The sequence below is a fragment of the Muntiacus reevesi genome, chromosome X (assembly GCF_963930625.1).
Source record: "Muntiacus reevesi chromosome X, mMunRee1.1, whole genome shotgun sequence".
NCBI lineage: Eukaryota > Metazoa > Chordata > Mammalia > Artiodactyla > Cervidae > Muntiacus > Muntiacus reevesi.
In genome coordinates, this window is record NC_089271.1 from 120773410 (window position 1) to 120792897 (window position 19488).

Genomic DNA, 19488 nt, shown 5'->3' on the forward strand with positions numbered 1-19488 from the left:
GCATGTGTGTGAGCACATACATACAGGTACAAGTGGATACTTGTGTGTTGGGTGAGAAAACATATGAGGGTTAAAAGTAAATTTGTTTTCAGAAAAATAAAATTTCCTCTTAGAAGAAAATGTTTTCTTCCCAAACATGTTCAGGATCTTGGCATCTCTGCATGACAGGCACATGGGAGGATGGGGAATGTCTTAGCTCTCTTGGGCTGGCTTGCAATGGGTATTGCTGTGTGCCACCCACCTGCTATCTGCCCAGTCACAAGACTCCCTCCTTCTGGGCTTAACTGTACCCGGAGTTTAGCTTCTGTGTGAACCACAGATTCTTCCCACTGTTTAGATGCACCTCCTTCAACATCTTAGAGAGCCAACCAGAGAGGCTCAGAGCCACCTTAAGGAGACAGTAAGGCACTGTCCCTTGGGCCTGAGTGGTGAGCAGGGTAAAGTTTTGGGGACTAGGACCTACCACTGCTACCGTGACTACCCCTAAATTATCAGAACTCCTTATGCAACACTTTCTTCATTTGCAGAACACTGTGCCTTCCTTAACAGAGGGCAGGAATGAGAGGTGAGGAAATAAAGTACAATGCACTCCCTTCTCTCAAAAACGTGCATCTTGTTATAGAGACAAATTTCAAACAATAAATCAGTACTGCCTTTAGACCCAGGCATGTGGGGCCCCTGCCATGCGCCCTCACATCAGAGGACCTCATGCTTTGGAATGACTGTCTCAGTATTTTCTAAGTCCCTTTCCAGAGCCAAGAACTGGCCAGGTAGGTGGTACCATCAGGATAGGTCCTCAGTCCAGAGCAGGTCTTAGGTGGGTCTTGATGGTAATAAGCATCTTTCTCAAAATTTTCTAGGTTCTTCTCCAGTGTCTGGGATTGACCAAGGCTTGCAGTATCATCTAAGCAAGGGGCCCCAATCTCAAATTGAACCTGTGTGGACCCCAGTCCCCATTTTTCCCCTTTGCACTCTGCAATCCTTTATGCCACATGTGGATTCAACTAGATGCCCCAAGAAGCTTCTGAACTCATGCCTGTAGAGTCCTCCCAGGGTCTTGGTTCCAGGAGAGTATCCTGGCAAGTAAATCACTCCAGCTGACTGGTATGGTATTTCTTTCATGGTATCACATGGGCTACCAGAATAGCATTGGTGCTGATTTGGGGTGAGTCAAATTGTGTATCTAGACAAGCCCCATAAACATATTTGTTTGGGGGCTCCCACACACCCTAGAAGCAAACCTGAAAGAAATATTAATAAAAGATGATGCAAAATAAAATTCAGTGGCAACAAGTATAGAAGAGTTTTTGACACAGAAATAAAAATGAACTAGAATTATCTGGAAAGTGTTCTTCAGGGAGCGTGGGACTTTGAGCTAGGCCTTGAACCATGGAGAATTTGGAGAGGCTTGAATAATTCCAGGCAGGCAGGGAGAATAACAGGAACAAAGGCACAGAGAATAGTTATTTATTGAGCATTTTTGTGCTAGGCATTATGCTAGGCACATTTCATTCATCATCTTGTTTATTCCTCACAGATTCCTATAAAAGTAGGTGGAATTAACCCCATTTTGCAAATGATGGAATGGAGGTACAAAAGATTCATCCTCCTAATCAAATGGTAGAACTAGAACCCAGGTCTGCCTAAACCCTAAAACTGTACGCTTTTAACACCATGTAGCATAGTGCAAAAAGACAGGAAGTGTTACAATATGAACACAGGGACAATATGAAGCCTGGTCTGAATGGAGCAGAGAGTGTGTGTTGGGAACTAGTGGAAGGCAAGATCAATGGACAAAGCGCAGTCACATTGTTCAATACAAAAGGCCTTGGATGTCAAAATGAGATGTAGAGACAAATAATCACTGGCCAAACAGAAACAGCCCTAAAGAAAAATGCACAATTATAATATTTAAGGTCTGGTAATGCTCATAATGTGTTTTCTTAAATATTTTGCCTGTCTTAGAAAGACCTTTGGTTTGAAACTTATAAGGTAACAGTCTACCCCTACTTGATCTTGCCTGGTATAATTGATTATTCTCTATTTCCTCTCCTTTTTTTAGATTTTGATCCTGCTCTTGGAATGATGACTGGAATTCCACCAATAACTCCAATGATGCCTGGCCTAGGAATAGTACCTCCTCCAATTCCACCAGATATGCCAGTAGTAAAAGAGATCATACACTGTAAAAGCTGCACACTCTTCCCTCCAAATCCAAGTAATACTCTGCTTTTTCTCCACACAAGTCAAAATGTTTTGGTGTGTCAATCCTTTAACTATTCATTTTTGTGTTAAGAGTCCTGACAAGGCAATTAGTGCCTATAAAGTGGTAGCTTCTAGGAGGGAACCTAGCTTTGGAATTGAATTCAAAATTTAACACTCTTAACACAGCTTAAAGTGAACTGGCATTCTAGTTCCTTTTTAAGACTTGAATGTTGTTGAAAGGGGGCTCAGGTTATTTGAGTGGGGAGAACACTAACAGAGAAGCCTCCCTTAGTTTTCTGCTGAGAGTATGGCAAAAGTACCATTTTCGTTAACAGCCCCAAGACTTTGTAAAGGTGAATGGAAAGAGCAGGTGCAATGGGAAGAGTAGGAATCTGGTATGACTGACTTATCTTCTCCAGAGCCCACCAACCGTGTCTGATAAGCCTTGATCATAAACCCCAGTGGTTATTCCTGCCTGTCTCTTATACCCAGTGGCCTCTCGGCAATAAAGTCAGGTGATATAGGGGCTCCCAGTCTCCTGATGCACCAGTCTGATCTGCTTCTCTCTTGTTTCTTCATTATAGAGTATTGTTGCCATTGATTCCTTCCCCTCTCTTTCATCTAACATTTCATCCAGGTCCTTGTCACATATACAGAACCCTAAAAGTCCCGGGGTTCCCATTGCCCACAGATTCAAAGTCCAAATTCTGGACTTCAAAAGCCTTTCATTGGTCTGCTCTGCCAACTTAAAGAAAGACCCACAACATACGAGTTGTGAGTTTAAATTTTATTCAGGGCCTTGGTGAGGACTACAGCCCAGCAGACAGCAACTCAGTTTGCTCTGAGTAAAACTACTCCAAACAGGTAGGAGAGAGCTCAGTTTATCTATGATTTTTGGCTAGGAAATATATACAGTCGAGCATATATCTTCATAAATGGTTACTGCTAATCACCAAGAACAGATATCTCAAATCAGTGACTTTAGTGCTTTGCTATGGATGGGAGGCTTCAAGAATGTAGGGTCATTAAAATTCTTCTTGAAGTATACATTGAACTAGCCTTACGGCCTGCTTGTCCAAATCACAGAGTGCCTCATCCTGCTTTTCATCCTGAATTCCTCTCACGATACATTGTTGGTCAGCAAATGCAGTGGGTTATGAGTTAACCCTTGTAGAACTGGGTGGTGATCAACACACTTTGTCTTAGTGATCCTAATTTTCCTGTCTCCGCAGTATCATGTGACCATCTTCAACATGTCATTTCCACTTGCCCACAGTTCAGTCAAGTTCAACTCTTATTTAATCTCACCCGCTTCTCCAACCCACCTCTAAGCCTACCATCTCCCAAACACTTCCATGAGAAAGGTACTAAAATTAAAACAGTAGTTAATCATTTATCATTCTAATACATTTTCACTAAAATATTGGGGGCTAAATCCAATGGATACTTTTTAGTCCTTACATTACTTTATTTCTCTACTATATTTAGAGCTTCTTGAAACCTTCATCCTTCTTGAAACATTAGGTCATTTGAAGCTGCTAGAATGACCACCAGGGAGATTTGTATAGATCAAGTGGAGGATAACCAAGCAGGACATCCTAAGGAATTCTAATGTTTCAAGAGTTAAGAGAGAGAAGTTTCTGTACACTCCTTAGCAGCAAAAGTCCTCAAAAGACTTCATCTTTACCATTTCCAGTCTTTCTCTTCTTCTCTCCTAAATCTTCTTCACTTGGACTTTTGCCCCACCCCTCTATCACAATGTCCCTTGATTAATAACACTAATGTATTTAGCACTCATAAAGTTAGACAAGCATTCTCATTCATGCCTGGAAACCAGTCATTTATAAGGACCATGACAGTGACATTTATATAATATACTTTTAAAATATTTGATAAATTAATAGATAGCAATGACACTACATATGTATTTATTTTATGTCACTAGTTGCTATAAACTTTTTTCATACCTTTAAAACAAGGAACATTAAGGATTTCACAATACTAAATCCAATGGTCAAGTCTCAAGTCTTTTCCTTATTGACCTAATAGCTCTGAATGACACAGTTGACTACTCCTTACTCATTGATATACTTTCTTCACTTGACTTCTAGGACCCTACACTATTTATTGGTTTTGCTCCCCACACTGGTTGCTCCTTCTCAATCTGCTTTGCTGAGAACCTTCTGTTCTCACTGACTTATTACTAGAGAGTCATGTGACTCAGTCCTTGGACCCCTTCTCTATCTGCACTCATACTGAAAACAGTATGCCAGTGATTGTTGTTTGTTGTTGTTTTAGTCACTCACTAAGTTGTGTCCGACTCTTTTGTAACCCCATGAACTATAGCCTGCCAGGCTCCTGTGTCCATGGATCTTTCCAGGCAAGAATACTGGAGTGAGTTGCCATTTCCTTCTCCAGGAGATCTCACCAACCCGGGGACCGAACAGACATCTCCTGAATTGGCAGGTGGATTCTTTACCACTGAGCCACCTGGGAAGCCCCATGCCATTGATGCTCTAAATTACATTTTTAGCTCAGAGCCTGTCTCTGAACCCTGAACTCACATCTTACTGCTTATTTAATATTTCTACTTAGATATCAAATAGATATCTCATATTTAATCTCTTCAAAACAAAACCCCTAATATTTGTCCCCAAATCTTCACTAATATCCTTCTCCATCTCAGATAATGGCAACTGCATCCTTTCAATTAATCAGCCAAAACTTCAGGGTAATCCTTAACCTACTCTCTTTCCCTCACACACCATATTTAATGTTAGAAAACTGTTAAGTCTACCTTAAAATATATAACTAAAATTCTACAATTTTCATGATAATTACTGCCATGACCCAGTTTATTCCCACCATAATACATTTTCTGAACTATTGCAATATTCTTCTAATTGTGCTTCCTCTTTCACCCTTACCCCCTACAATGTCTTCTCAAGACAGCAGGCAAGAGTGATCCTTTTTAAAACCTAAGTCAGATCATGTCCCTCCTCTACTCAAAACCCTTTAATGACTCCCTGTTTTACTCAAAATAAAGGCCAAGGTCTGTGTAAAGGCACAAAAGGGCCTCCCTTTCTCACACTGTCTCTTTGACTTTGCCTCTTACAACTCTCCTTTGCAACACCCATTGTTCCAGTTATATGGGCCTTCATGCAGTTCCATGAACATTCTAGGCACTCTTCCATCACAGGGCCTTCGTATTGGCTCTTTTCTCTGTCTGGAATACTCTTTCCCTAAATATTTGCCTGGCTAACTCACCTGTCTCCTTCAAGTCTTTGCTCAAATGTCTCTTCTTCAGTAACTCTGACAACCTATTTAAAAGTTCAGTCCTCCCTGCCGCATTCACAGTCCTATTTACCTCTCTAGTTTTCACTTAATACTTACTACCTTTTAACAAGCAGTTTATAGAATGTAAACTCCACAAAGGGGCTTCCCAGGTGGTGCTAGTGGTAAAGAACCTGCCTGCAATGCAGGAGACGTAAGAGACCCAAGTTTGATCCCTGGGTCAGGAAGATCTCCTGGAGTAGGAAACAGCAACCCACTCCAGTATTCTTGCCTGGAGAATCCCATGGACAGAGGAGCCTGGTGGGCTACAGTCCGTGGAGTCTCAAAGAATCAGACATGACTGGACACACATGCATGCATGCAGGCAAACTCCACAAAAGGAGGAATTTTTATCAGTTTGGTTCACTAATATATCCCCAGCAGTGAGAAAAGTATCTGACATATAGTACATGTTCAACAAATATTTATGAGTGGTAGAGGGATGGATGGGTGAATACAGAAGGAGAAGTCAGAGGTCTAGAAGTCAAGAGAACATGAGGTAATTACACCACATGCTGACCACTTCCGAATCTAGTTTTTCAGTCCATGGCTCTCTTCTGAGCTTCAGACACATATAGCCAATTGACCACTAGACTTTTCTAGGTGGATCTACATCAAATGTGCAACAACAGTATTGCAATATTAATAGTGAGCAAACTCCCAGATTAAAATCAAGAGAACTGTGTTTTACCCCAGCTCTGTCACCTGAGGAAATCTTGGGCTAGACACATGACCTCCTTGGGTCTGTTTCCTTGTCTGTAAGTGAGGCTATCGGGTTAGATTAGCCTAGATACTTACAAGGTTCCATCCATTTCTAAAAACATGATTCTTAATATTAAAAATGGAGCTACCAGAATAATTGTTCACCTAGGCAAAAGTCCCTCAAAATGTATATTAGGAAAAGCAAGAGCAAATGAGTGGAGTTTTGTGCCTTCAGTAGAACAGGCAGTATGGGTATAATAATTAAGAAACCCAAGGCAACATAGGCCTGGTGTCATATCCCAGATCTCTGTCACTAAATAGCCATGAAATACGGGATAAGTAGCTTGACCTCTCTGATCTAGACCCAGCAAAATCAGTTCTCGTCTAAAAATCCAATGGATCAAATTAGACTGGCGCTGGCTGTGCACTCCTAGGAGTCCGTGAAAGTGTTGGTCGCTCAGCCGTGACTGACTGACTGTGACCCCATGAACTGTAGCCCACCAGGCTCCTCTGTGCATGGAATTTTCCAGGCAAGAATACTGGAGTAGGTTGCCATGCCCTCCTCCCAGGGGATCTTCTTGACCCAGGGATTGAACCTGTGTCTCCTGCATTGCAGGCGGTTTCTTTAGCATCTGAGCCACCAGGGAAGCCTAGGAGTCAGAGATATGGCAAAAGAAAGCTCTCTGGAACACAGGTACTTTTTTTTCACAGGGTGGCTATCAGAGATTTACTGCATTCCCAATTAACAGTCCTCAGTTGGTATAAGAAGGGAAACAACACCCTCTCTCCAGAGAAGTCAATTCTGTGAAGACTTTTCACTTCAGCTAATAGACCTTCTGTGTGCTGAGGTTACATTTTTCATCTACTGTGAAATAACAGTGAGCGTGGAGTAAATGGTGGAATATCATCTGCTATTTGTGTGCAGGCATGTGGGGAAGCACCCAGGAGCCAGAAAAAGAGCAGTCATTTCATTTTACCATCTCAAAACCTGCTGAACTTATTTTGGCTCCTAGGGCTGGGCTCTATAAAGAAAATTAGAGAAAGTGGATAAATTAATAGATTCGCTGACCTTCTGATTACTTCCAATCAGTTGGGATTACATTAAAATATACCCGACCCCTGCTGGTTGTCTAGGGGACCTTCAATCTTGGGCTGTCTGATGAAATCAACTCAAAGATTTTGCAGTATGCAAATTCTGGCAAAACAGTTGAGTGGTCTGTGATGTCCCTTTGAAAAACAGGGTGCAAGTGGTTTATTGGTGGAAGTGGTTTATTTGATGTGCTGCTCCCTGCCTCACTTCCCCAGGATCAGCAGTGACTTTGATCTGAATGCTGATTGTCCCAACACAGCTCCCCAGAGCGGCTGCTTAGTTGTAATTAGAATTACCAAAAGCTCCTCCTTTTCCATTACCAGAGATTAGAGTGCTTTTTATTCCCAGTTATCTTGAATCTTTTTACGCGGAAGTTTCTTCTCCGTCCAGGAGTGGTGATTGGGGTGTAAGAGGAGCTTAGCACATTACCTGATTAATAGGTGGACTTTGAATTTGCTCTCTATGGAGTTACCATTGCTGTGCCCAGATCACTGTATTTCTGTGGGATTAGAAAATCGGGCCCAGACAGCAAAGTGCTTTGAGCTGCTAATTAAAGAACAAGTACTATCCATTAAGGAAGTTAGTACAACTCATTGACTTGCTGGTGGCAATACACCTAAATCTCAGCAAATGCTACATTTACCCAAGGAAAATAAATAAATCCCCGGCATTCTTGACACTACTCTTGGTGGCTTTTATGGTCCTTTACTTACCAGACAATCACCACAGAATAATCACAGCATCTAAACAGGGTGGTGATTTCATCACAGAATTTTTCAATCCCACAGATGTAGTCAAGGGAAAGAGCCTTTGCATTGTCGGTATTCCACGTTAACTACACCCTTTAGAGTCTCTCAATGGACTTAAAGATAGACCTAACTAGGTTTAACTCACATTATATAAAAAGGTGATTATTTGCTTCACAAGAAGATTATTTACCATTGAAATCATTTAATAGTAAACTTCAGAAGGATTCAACAACAGGATTCCATTCTAAAGCCTTAGATTTTAAAACATGACTCTAGATGTTTTCTCGACTGAGCAGAACACTTCGGGGCCCTACAGGCTACAAAAGGCCCTCCGTGTCCCCTATTTCTTGTTTGCAGGAAAAGGTTTTGGTCTCCTAGGCCTTCCCTGAGTGCCAAAGAGCAGGTACAAGCAGTTATAATTAATAATTGGAGAAGTGATAGCATACAGAAAGAAAGGAAAAGCAGTTAAGCAAGATAGCTTGGACAATAATTAAGCAATAAAGCAGAGTGCTAATTCCTCCTCAAGGGATCTGCATAACAATCTGACATAGATCTTTGAGTTGTTATGCAGAAGCTGACACCCCCTTCTCCCTGACCCTCCCCCCATCCCAGGTGGGAGCTGGTGACTACGTGTTCACCACATGTAGACCCCAGACTGGTTGGAACCAGAAGGTTGATGATTAAGACTCCCCAAACACCACCCTGTTTCCTCCCCACCAACCAGTCAGAAGAAAGTCATGCTCCTGGCAGCCCTCACCTCAAATGTGGCCTTTAAAAGCCCTTCCATGAAAGCCATCAGGGAGTTCAGGTCTTTTGAGCATCCCTTGCTTGGTCCCTTCAATAATTGCTGTACTTCCCTGGTGGCTCAGACGGTGAAGATCCGCCTGCAATGGCTGAGACCAGAGTTCGATCCCTGAGTCGGGAAGATCCCCTGGAGAAGAAAATGGCAACCCACTCCAGTATTCTTGCCTGGAGAATTTCATGGACAGAAGAGCCTGATGGGCAAGAGTCCATGAGGTCACAGACACGACTGAGCGACTAACACTCTCACTTTCCTTCAGCACACCCTGGGTTTTGGTAGATTGGCTTTACCACTGGAGCGGGTGGGCGGTAGAGGAGCACACCCAAGTTCAGTTCAGTAATGGTTTCTCTAGCACTAAGAGTGATTCCTTCCCACACCCAGCCTTATCTAAAGATCTGAATAAAGCAAGGAACTGAGAGTTTAGAAGTCCAGGTCTTAGTTCTCACTCCATTCCAGACTTGTGGTAGGACTTTAGAAAGCCTCAGATTGGTAATTAGGAAACCTGGGTTCTATAGTAGTAAATAACAATAACCCTATAATAACTACAGTGTATTGGGAACCTATCTAGTACTAGGCATTCTACCACATTGCAGTAGAGGCAGTAGATTATCGATTATCCCACAATATCCCTTGTAAGGTAGGGGACAGTATCCCTATTTTAAGATGAAAAAACAAAGTTCTCAGAAGTTATATAATTTTCCCAAGATCATACAAGAGTTTGATAAATCTTAATCATAATTTAGGTTTAAATCTAGGTTTCACTGCTCCAAATTCATGTTCCTTCTCTTTCTGTCTGATGTTATGACCTTGAGTAAGTCACCCAACTTCACTCAGCTAAGGTTTTTCCCTGTAATATTAGAAGCTTAGGCCAAGTCAGTGGTTTTCAACTAGAGCTGTACATCAGAGTTGCCTGAGGAGCTGTAAAAAAAAAAATAATGCACAGACTGCACCCCAGATTCACTAAATCAGACTCATCTGAGTGAAACCTAGGCATTGTTTATTTGACTCCCAAGTTGATTCTAATGTGCTGCCAGAATTGAGAATCACTGACAGTGATGTCTAGAATCTTTTCCAATTACTAAAACTCAGAAGTTAAAGTCTCAAGAGATTCTGCAGATTTTCCTTTTTGACTAAAACTATAACCTCTCCAGTGTAGATGACTAAGAGATTTCGGATTCCTTCTTACTAAATTATCTTCCTTTTCCCTTTAAACTTCTCCTATGGAACAAAAAAAAAGTAATGGGTTCTTGAAATTATAGACATTTAAAAATTTAAGAGAAATTTTGTAGGTTCCCAGAATACCTCCACCCCTTTTATTGACTAAATAGAAGGGGAAAGGGCACCATGAGAATTTGATTATTCTGACCCACACTGAGAGGACAGACAGTGGTAGCAAAATGAGGAAGTTTAAGATGCTGATAACTGAGCTCTCAAATCATCTGCTTGCCAACTTGGATAAGAGTCAGGTGGGGGCCTTGGCCTAGTCCACAAGTGAGACTCATTTATTTTTGCATGTGAACTGTAATCACTCGTTGTTGAGCTCTCCAAATCTTGAGCTGGGAGAATTATTGTTAAGAGCTGAATGGGAAGAACCGATAACACAAAATAAATCCTTGCAGATACAAAACCAACACTAGAAAACCGTTGACCATCATGCTTTGTTTTGTTGGGCTATGAACTGTAGAGTTTTGCTTGGAAAATGCTTTGATACATATAAATAGTAACACATAGCTGATGGATATAAAAGGCTTTATGTATAAGATAAGTGAGTAGAAAGCACATTTTTATTTTTATTTTTATTTTCCAATTATTTTTATTAGTTGGAGGCTAATTACTTCACAACATTGCAGTGAGTTTTGTCATACATTGACATGAATCAGCCATGGAGTTACATGTATTCCTCATCCCGATCCCCCCTCCCACCTCCCTCTCCACCCGATTCCTCTGGGTCTTCCCAGTGCACCAGGCCCGAGCACTTGTCTCATGCATCCCACCAGGGCTGGTGATCTGTTTCACCATAGATAATATATATGCTGTTCTCTCGAAACATCCCACTCTCGCCTTCTCCCACAGAGTCCAAAAGTCTGTTCTGTACATCTGTGTCTCTTTTTCTGTTTTGCATATAGGGTTATCATTACCATCTTTCTAAATTCCATATATATGTGTTAGTATGTTGTAATGATCTTTATCTTTCTGGCTTACTTCACTCTGTATAATGGGCTCCAGTTTCATCCATCTCATTAGAACTGATTCAAATGAATTCTTTTTAACGGCTGAGTAATATTCCATGGTGTATATGTACCACAGCTTCCTTATCCATTCATCTGCTGATGGGCATCTAGGCTGCTTCCATGTCCTGGCTATTATAAACAGTGCTGCGATGAACATTGGGGTGCACGTGTCTCTTTCAGATCTGGTTTCCTCAGTGTGTATGCCCAGCAGTGGTATTGCTGGGTCATATGGCAGTTCTATTTCCAGTTTTTTAAGAAATCTCCACACTTTTTTCTATAGTGGCTGTACTAGTTTGCATTCCCACCAAGAGTGTAAGAGGGTTCCCTTTTCTCCACACCCTCTCCAGCATTTATTGCTTGTAGACTTTTGGATAGCAGCCATCCTGACTGGCGTGTAATGGTACCTCATTGTGGTTTTGATTTACATTTCTCTGATAATGAGTGATGTGGAGCATCTTTTCATGTGTTTGTTAGCCATCTGTATGTCTTCTTTGGAGAAATGTCTGTTTAGTTCTTTGGCCCATTTTTTGATTGGGTCATTTATTTTTCTGGAATTGAGCTTCAGGAGTTGCTTGTATATTTTTGAGATTAATCCTTTGTCTGTTTCTTCATTTGCTATTATTTTCTCCCAATCTGAGGGCTGTCTTTTCACCTTACTTATAGTTTCCTTTGTTGGAAAGCACATTTTTAAAGCAGATGGAGAATTGTCTCATTAAGTAGATTTTTAATAACTCTCTACAGTCAAATTTATCTCACTTTATTTAATGATTTCCCAGACAAGCTTACTTTTCCTCTAAATGCTGCATGATTGGACTTCACCTCTCCAGCAAAGAATCAGAGGGAGAGTTCACTGGAATCAGAAAACAAAAAACCTAAAAAGGATGGTCTGTACACTGGCTGACTCTGTCAAGCAAATTATTCCGATGGCTTGAAATATTTTTGTAAATGTTCACCCCTTCACTGTCAAATTCACCCCAAAACAGTTCTTTCAGTAAACGTGAACAGAGAGAATACAATGACTACAAACTGAATTAAACAAATCCTTCTCTCTAGGACCCAAGTTCTAAGAATTCCCTAAAATAAGAGTTTAAACCCAGTGGGATGTCTTTCCACTAACTGTCTTCTTTAGGAAAATGACTGAAAATTGGACTGAGTTGTCACAACAAAAGTAAAGAACAAAATCAAAGAACATTTGATGGGGCTGATGGGTCTTTATCCTATATATATATATATATATATAGATATATATAGATATATATATAGATATAGATATAGATATGTATATATCACAATCACCAAATCATTGAATAAAATAAATCTCAAGTTCATTCAACCAATTTGCTATGAAACCGAGATGAGTATCTTAGAGGCCACATGGCTTCTGGGACTTGAAAGCAAAAGTGTGATGGGGACAGTAGGATTATCTCTGGGACATGTTAGGTTTCTAAGAGGTCTGTCCCAAGCAAACATTTTAATTTCAAATGCTTTTGCACTTACACTTAGATCTTCCACCTCCTGCAACCCGAGAACGACCACCAGGATGCAAAACAGTATTTGTGGGCGGCCTGCCTGAAAATGGGACAGAGCAGATCATCGTGGAGGTATTCGAGCAGTGTGGAGAGATCATTGCTATTCGGAAGAGCAAAAAAAACTTCTGTCACATTCGCTTTGCTGAGGAGTACATGGTGGATAAAGCCCTTTATCTTTCTGGTAGGTGTTTAGTCATGAGGATTGTGCCCACCAGGCATGACACAGAGACTGGGGATCAGCATGTTTGCATCTGTGGCAGCTAAAGTGAAAAAGTGCAAGTGACAGTGGCTCAGTCGTGTCCGACTCTTTGCGACCCCATGGACTATACAGTCCATGGAATTCTCCAGGCCAGAATGGGTGGCCTTTTGCTTCTCCAGGGGATCTTCCCAACTCAGGGATCGAACCCAGGTGATTGGGCTTAATGGCAACCTCTCACCTTCATAGATGGAAAATGTAAGTTACCACCCAATGTGTTCCTTTAAAGTTCCCATGTATCAGGATGGGGAACACATGTAAATCCATGGCTGATTCATGTCAATGATGGCAAAAACCACTACAATATTGTAAAGTAATTAGCCTCCAACTAATAAAAATAAATGAAAAAAAATTTTTTTAATAAATAAATAAAGTTCCCATGCAGTGCCAATTGCCATGTTCAGTCACTTCAGTCAGGTCCAACTCTTTGGGACCCCATGGACTGTAGCCCGCCAGGCTCCTCTGTCCATGGGATTTCCCCAGGCAAGAACACTGGAGTGGGTAACCATGCCCTCCTCCAGGACATCTTCCCAACCTGGGGATCGAACCCCCATCTCCTGTGTCTCCTGCATTGCAGGTAGATTCTTTATCACTGAGCCACTGGGAAAGCCCCAGTTGCCATGGGATAACTCCAAAACTCCTTACTTGTAGCGTTAAAGACCTTGATTATCTGTTTTTCCTGTCACCATTATCTCCTAATCCTTCCTTCCCATACTATGTCCTACCACACTAAACTAATTCTAGTTCCCAGAATGGTGTTTTTTGCCTTTTCCTCTGACTAGAATTACCTTTCCCACTCCACACACCATACATACATCTTCATAGTCCAGAGCTCCAGCTCAATCACAACCTCTTCTAGAAAGTCTTCCCTGACCTCTTTCCCCACTCTGCGCCAGGTTGGTTTGGGCACCGCTTCCTCAGAGCTTCCCCCGCACCTGGTGCTTCCTCCTGACAGACACCTATAACACCGCATGAAAACTTTCTCTCTCCACTTCTGTCTCCTGCAACAGAGCATGAACTCCTTAGGGGAAAGACTATGTCTTCCATAACTTTGAAACCCAAGAATGTAGCACATAACCCTGGTACCAAAGTAGATGCTCAACAGTAACTATGGAAGTCAGCCAGTTATCAAATACTGACTGATAGAATGCTAGGTGGCCGAGGAGATGGCAAAGACTGAGGCACACAAAATTCTTGCCATCAAGAATATTACACTCTGAAGATGGCAAAATATGATACATATGTAAACAGAACATATCAGGTACCAATAAATGCTATGAAGAGGATAAAAACAGCTAACACACCTGGGGTTGCTAGGAAAACAAGCATTCTCTGACATTTGAATTGAGATTTGAACAATATGAAGGAGATTGCCATGCAAACACCTGTGGGAAGAGCATTCCAAATTAAGGAAGAGCACGTCAAAAGTCAAAGACCCTGAGATGAAAATGGACTTGTTGTGTACAAGCAGAGGAGAGAAGGTAAGCATGATTGGAGCCCATTAAATGAAGGAGAAGCAGTGACAGGAAATGAAGTCTGAGAGGTAAACACCACCTGTGTTGGGCATTTAATCTTTACCAGCATACCTCGTTTTATCACACTTTGTATTATTGTGCTTTGCAGATACTGTGTTTTTTTTACAAATTGAAGTTTTGTGGTAACCCTGCATTGAACAAGTCTATCAAAACCATTTCCCCAACAGCATTTGGTCATTTCGTGTCTGTGTCACATTTTTTTAATTCTTGGAAAATTTTAAACTTTTTCATTATTTGTTTTGGTAATCTGTAACCTTTGATATTGCTATTGTCATTGTTTTTGGGTGCCACATATAAGATGTACCCCAATAAGATGGCGAACCTAACTGATAAATGTGTGTGTTCTGACTGGTTGTTCTCCAATCTCTCTCCCTCTCCTTGGGCCTCCCTATTTCCTGAGACACAACAATATTGAAATTAGAACAGTTAATAACCCTATAATGGCCTCTATGTGTTCAAGTGAAAGGAAGAGTCTCTCACTTTAAATCAAAAGTTAGAAGTGATTAAGCTTAGTGAGGAAGGCATGTTGAAAACTGAGATAGGTGAAAAGCTAAACTTCTCATCCCAAACAGTTAGCCAAGTTGTGAATGAAAGGTAAAGTTCTTAAAGGAAATTAAAAGTACTACTTCAGTGAACACACAAGTGATAAGAAAGTGAAACAGATTTGTTGCTGATATGAAGAGAGTTTTGTCTGGATAGATCAGACCAGCCGTGACATTCCCTTAAGCCAATGCCTAGCCCAGAGCAAGGTTCTAATTCTCTTCAATCCTGTGGAGACTGAGAGAAGTGAGGAAGCTGCAGAAGAAAAACTTGAAGGCAGCAGTGGTTGGTTCATAAGGTTTAAAGAAAGGAGCCATCTCCATCACATAAAAGTGCACAGAGAAGCAGCAAGGGCTGATGTACAAGTTACAGCAAGTTATCCAGAAGATCGAGTGAAAATCATTAATGAAGGTGACTACAGTAAGCAACAGATTTTCAATGGAGATGAAACAGCCTTCTATTGGAAGAAGATGACATATAGGAATTTCACAGCTAGAGAGGAGAACTCAGTGCCTGTGTTCAAAGCTTCAAAGGACAGACTGGCTCTCTTGTTATGGGCTAATGCAGCTGGCAACTTTGAAGTGAAGCAAATTCTCATTTACCATTCTAAAACTCCTAGGTCCCTTAAGAATTATGCTAATTCTACTCTTCCTGTGCTCTATAAATGGAACAACAAAGCCTAGATGATAGCACGTCTGTTTAGCAACATGGTTTACTGAATAGTTTAAGCCCACTACTCAGACTGACTGGTCAGGCAAAAAGAAAAGATCCCTTTCAAAGTGTTACTGCCCATTGACAATGCATCTGGTCATGCAAGAGCTCTGATGGCTGTTAATGTTTTCATGCCTGCTAACATAGCAGCCATTCTCTGTAGCCCATGGATCAGAGTCATTTCAATTTTCCAGTCTTATTATTTAAGAAATACAATGAATAAGATTATAGCTACCATAGATAGTGATTCCTCTGATGGATCTGGGAACAGTCAATTGAAAACTTTGTGGAAAGGATTTACCATTCTAGATGCCATTAAGGACATTTGTGATTCATGGGAAGAGGTCAAAGTACCAACGTTCCCAGGAATTGGGAAGAAGTTGATTCTAACCCTCATGGATGACTCTAAGGGGCTCAAGACTTTGGTGGAAGAAGTAACTAAAGACGTGGTGGAAACAGCAAGAGAACTAGAATTAGAACTGGAGCCTGAAGATGTGACTGAATTGCTGTAATCTTAATGATAAAACTGTAATGGGTGAGGAGTTCCTTCTTAGAGATGTGCACAGAAAGGGGTTTCATGACATGGAATCTACTCCTGGTAAAGACGCTATGGAGACTGTTGAAATGACAACAGAAGATTTAGAATATTACACAAACTTAGCTGTTTAAACCAGCGGCAGGGTTTGAGAGGATTGGCTCCAATTTTGAAAGAAGTTCTACTGTGAGCAAAATTGATCAAACAGCACTGCATGCTACTGAGAATGGATGAAGCAAACTTCATTATTGTCTTAAATTTTAAGAAATTGCCACATCCACCTCAACCTTCAGAAACCACCACCTTGATCAGTCAGCAACCATTAACCCCAAGGCAAGACCCTCCACCAGCAAAAAAGATTACAACTCACAGAAGGCTCAGATGATGGTTGGCATTTTTTAGCAATAAAGTATTGTAATTAAGTTATTTACATTTTTAGGCATAATACTATTGCACACTTCATAGACTACAGTGCAGTGTAAACATAATTTCTATATGCACTGGGAAATAAAAAATTATGTATCACTCACTTTATTGTGATATTCACTTCATGGTAGTAGCCTGGAACTGAACCTAAAATATCTCCAAGGTATCCCTGTAGTAAAGAGTTTATTATTCTGGGTAAAACAGGCAGCCATTGAAGGATTTTAAGGATAGAGTGACATGATCTGGTATACATTTTAGAAATATCACTTCTAAAGTGATAGATTGATGTAAAGGATGGACTGAAGGATATCTGCAAGTATGATGACTGAAGGATATGGAGAATGCTGGTGACTGGTGGTTAGATAACTAACTATAGTATCAGTCTAATCCAGAACTGATAGTGGCTTATATACTATGGTAGTTGGAGTGGAGATAGTAAGAACTACTCTGCATAAAGTCACTTGTTTCTGGTGAGGAGACTGAGGTGATTGGAACTGGAAGCTCCAATACTTTGGTCACCTGATGTGAAGAGCCAACTCACTGGAAAAGACCCTGATGCTAGGAAAGATTGAAGGCAAGAAGAGAAGCGTGCGACAGAGGATAAGATGACTGGATAGCATCACCGACTCAGTGGACATGAATCTGAGCACAAACTCTGGGAGATAGTGAAGGACAGGGTAGCCTGGTGTACTGTACTCCATGGGGTGGCAAAGAGTTGGAATTAACTGGGCAAGTGAACAACAGCTCTTAAACATTATAAAATGAAGCCCTTTGCCTTTTAGGGTGGTTTCAAGATAAAGTTCCATGGTCAATCTTTTACTTATCTTGAATTATTATTCATTATGGGGCAGTGGACAAATAAAACTGAAGGCAGAAGATGGAGTAATTGGAAAGGGCATAGAACCATTAACTACTTCCTTGCTTAAGGGTTAACAGTTTGGAAGAATTAGGTCCAAGTGCTAGACATTTTACAGAATCTTCATTCATGTAACAGGCACTTGTTGGACACCTCTTTGTGTAAGCTGTTGTGCAGGGTAGAAAACAGGTAAAACCTAGTTCTTCCCCTTAATGAATCTAAGGTTAGCATGAAGTCTTACATTCATTTATCAAAGAATCATTGAGCACCAGTTAGATACCTATGCAATAGGCCAAAGAAAAAGTAATGCGTGTTGGAAAAAGTAGGCTGGTAACATGGGAGAAGTGAGGAGGCAGATGTAGAATGCTCTTTTTACATTTGCTAAGTGCTGTAAAATCCAACTCCTAAAGATTTAACAGCACTTAGCAATGATAACAGAGCATTCCACAATAGACTATTTTAATAAGAACTTAAAGGTCTTGAAAAGCCCTGAACAGTTGTACATAAAAGACGACATGCTGCTCAGGAGGCATCCATCTAAACATTGAGATCAGCTCTGGTAACAGCCACCTGGAAATGTTCTCACGGCTGCCAAAGCAAAGAAGATTGCAATCAGTGATGTGAAAACAACTAATTTTTCCCTTTAAATTTGAACCTGCTCCTTGAAAGTTTACAAGTGCTAGAAAACTCCTGAATTGGATGCTGTTCTCCCACATTGTAAAAGAAAGAGATTTAAACAAACAAAAATCCCTTAGAAAAGGGCCAGGAGAGTTCCCCTCTGGCTCCAGGCAATACGCTGGGGAAATCACAGTGATCACTTCATTTGGTTCTTGTCTCATAGCGATCTCTGTCTTCAATACCTGATGTCCAGAGCCTTAAAAACCATTGTTTCATATATTTTGTCCATATTTTTAGTGGTTTAAGGCAGGAGTTACTCTGCAAGCTTGTGCTGAGAATGAAATGAGATAAATGTGTGTGGAAGCACCAAGCTAAGCTTCTGAAACTTAAAAGGCTAATAACAGTAATTTTAAAAAGTTTTTTGTTGAGATTTAACTTGGGTGCTAAAGCTGCGACCAAAAATGGAGGTGGGGACTTGAATCCCGGTTTTCTGAATCCCAGTCCCATACCAGTGTACTATAAGCACGCACGTGCTAAGTCGCTTCAGTCGTGTCTGACTCTTTGTGACCCTATGGTCTGTAGCTCTCCAGGGTTGTCTGTCCATGGGATTTCCCAGGCAAGAATACTAGAGTGGGTTGCCATTTTCTCCTCCAGAGAGTCTTCCTGACCGAGGGATTGAACCCCAGTCTCCTGCATTGCAGGCAGATTCTTTACTGCTGAGCGACAAGGGAAGCCCAGTATAAACACACTACCTCTTTTTTTTTTTTTTTTTTTAAGGATTCCAAATTATATGTCGGCTGGATCACATACCACTTTCCATCATTTCTATTCTGCACCCTCCCACCCCACCCCCTCAAATGGTTATGCATCACCAACTATGTCTAGGAAACAATATGGGGGATTAAAATGTCAACCTGATATACTGAAATTTTATCAAGTGTTTTTGGTGATACAACTGACACTGTTGAGGTTATCCAAAGACAGTAGAGCTTGAAGCCAGCTTTTTCATTCTTTCCACCCCATGATGCCATATAAGGCTTGTTCTTGATACTGTTACCCACAGAGCCTCCCTCTGTCACAGGTAAGGTGGCAGATGGAGGAATCTTGGACTATATTATATTTTATGTGGCTTCCCAGGTAGCTCAGTGGGTAAAGAATCTGCCTGCAATGCAGGAGACCCAGGTTCGATCCCTGGGTCAGGAAGAGCCTGAAGGAGAGTATGGCAACCCATTCCCGTATTCTTGCCTGGGAAATCTCATGGACAGAGGAACCTGGCGGGCTATGGTCAATAGACTCACAAAGAGACATGACTGAGCACAGACGCCACCTATGGAATAATAAACTTTTATCAGAGACAGAGAGTATAATCC

At 41.1% G+C, this 19488-nt stretch overlaps 1 protein-coding gene across 10 annotated transcripts in view; it reads left to right on the top strand.

The window, feature by feature from the left end:
* ENOX2 (ecto-NOX disulfide-thiol exchanger 2) overlaps window positions 1-19488 on the top strand; it is a 288955-nt gene that overhangs the window by 225739 nt on the left and 43728 nt on the right. For all 10 annotated transcript variants that reach the window (XR_010660424.1, XM_065915795.1, XM_065915799.1 and 7 more), the window contains 2 exons: window positions 2063-2218; window positions 12616-12822. Coding sequence is in view for 9 of the 10 variants with exons in the window: in XM_065915795.1 (XP_065771867.1) it covers window positions 2063-2218; window positions 12616-12822 (363 nt within the window). In the remaining variant the exon portion in view is untranslated. The remainder of the gene's footprint in view (window positions 1-2062; window positions 2219-12615; window positions 12823-19488) is intronic.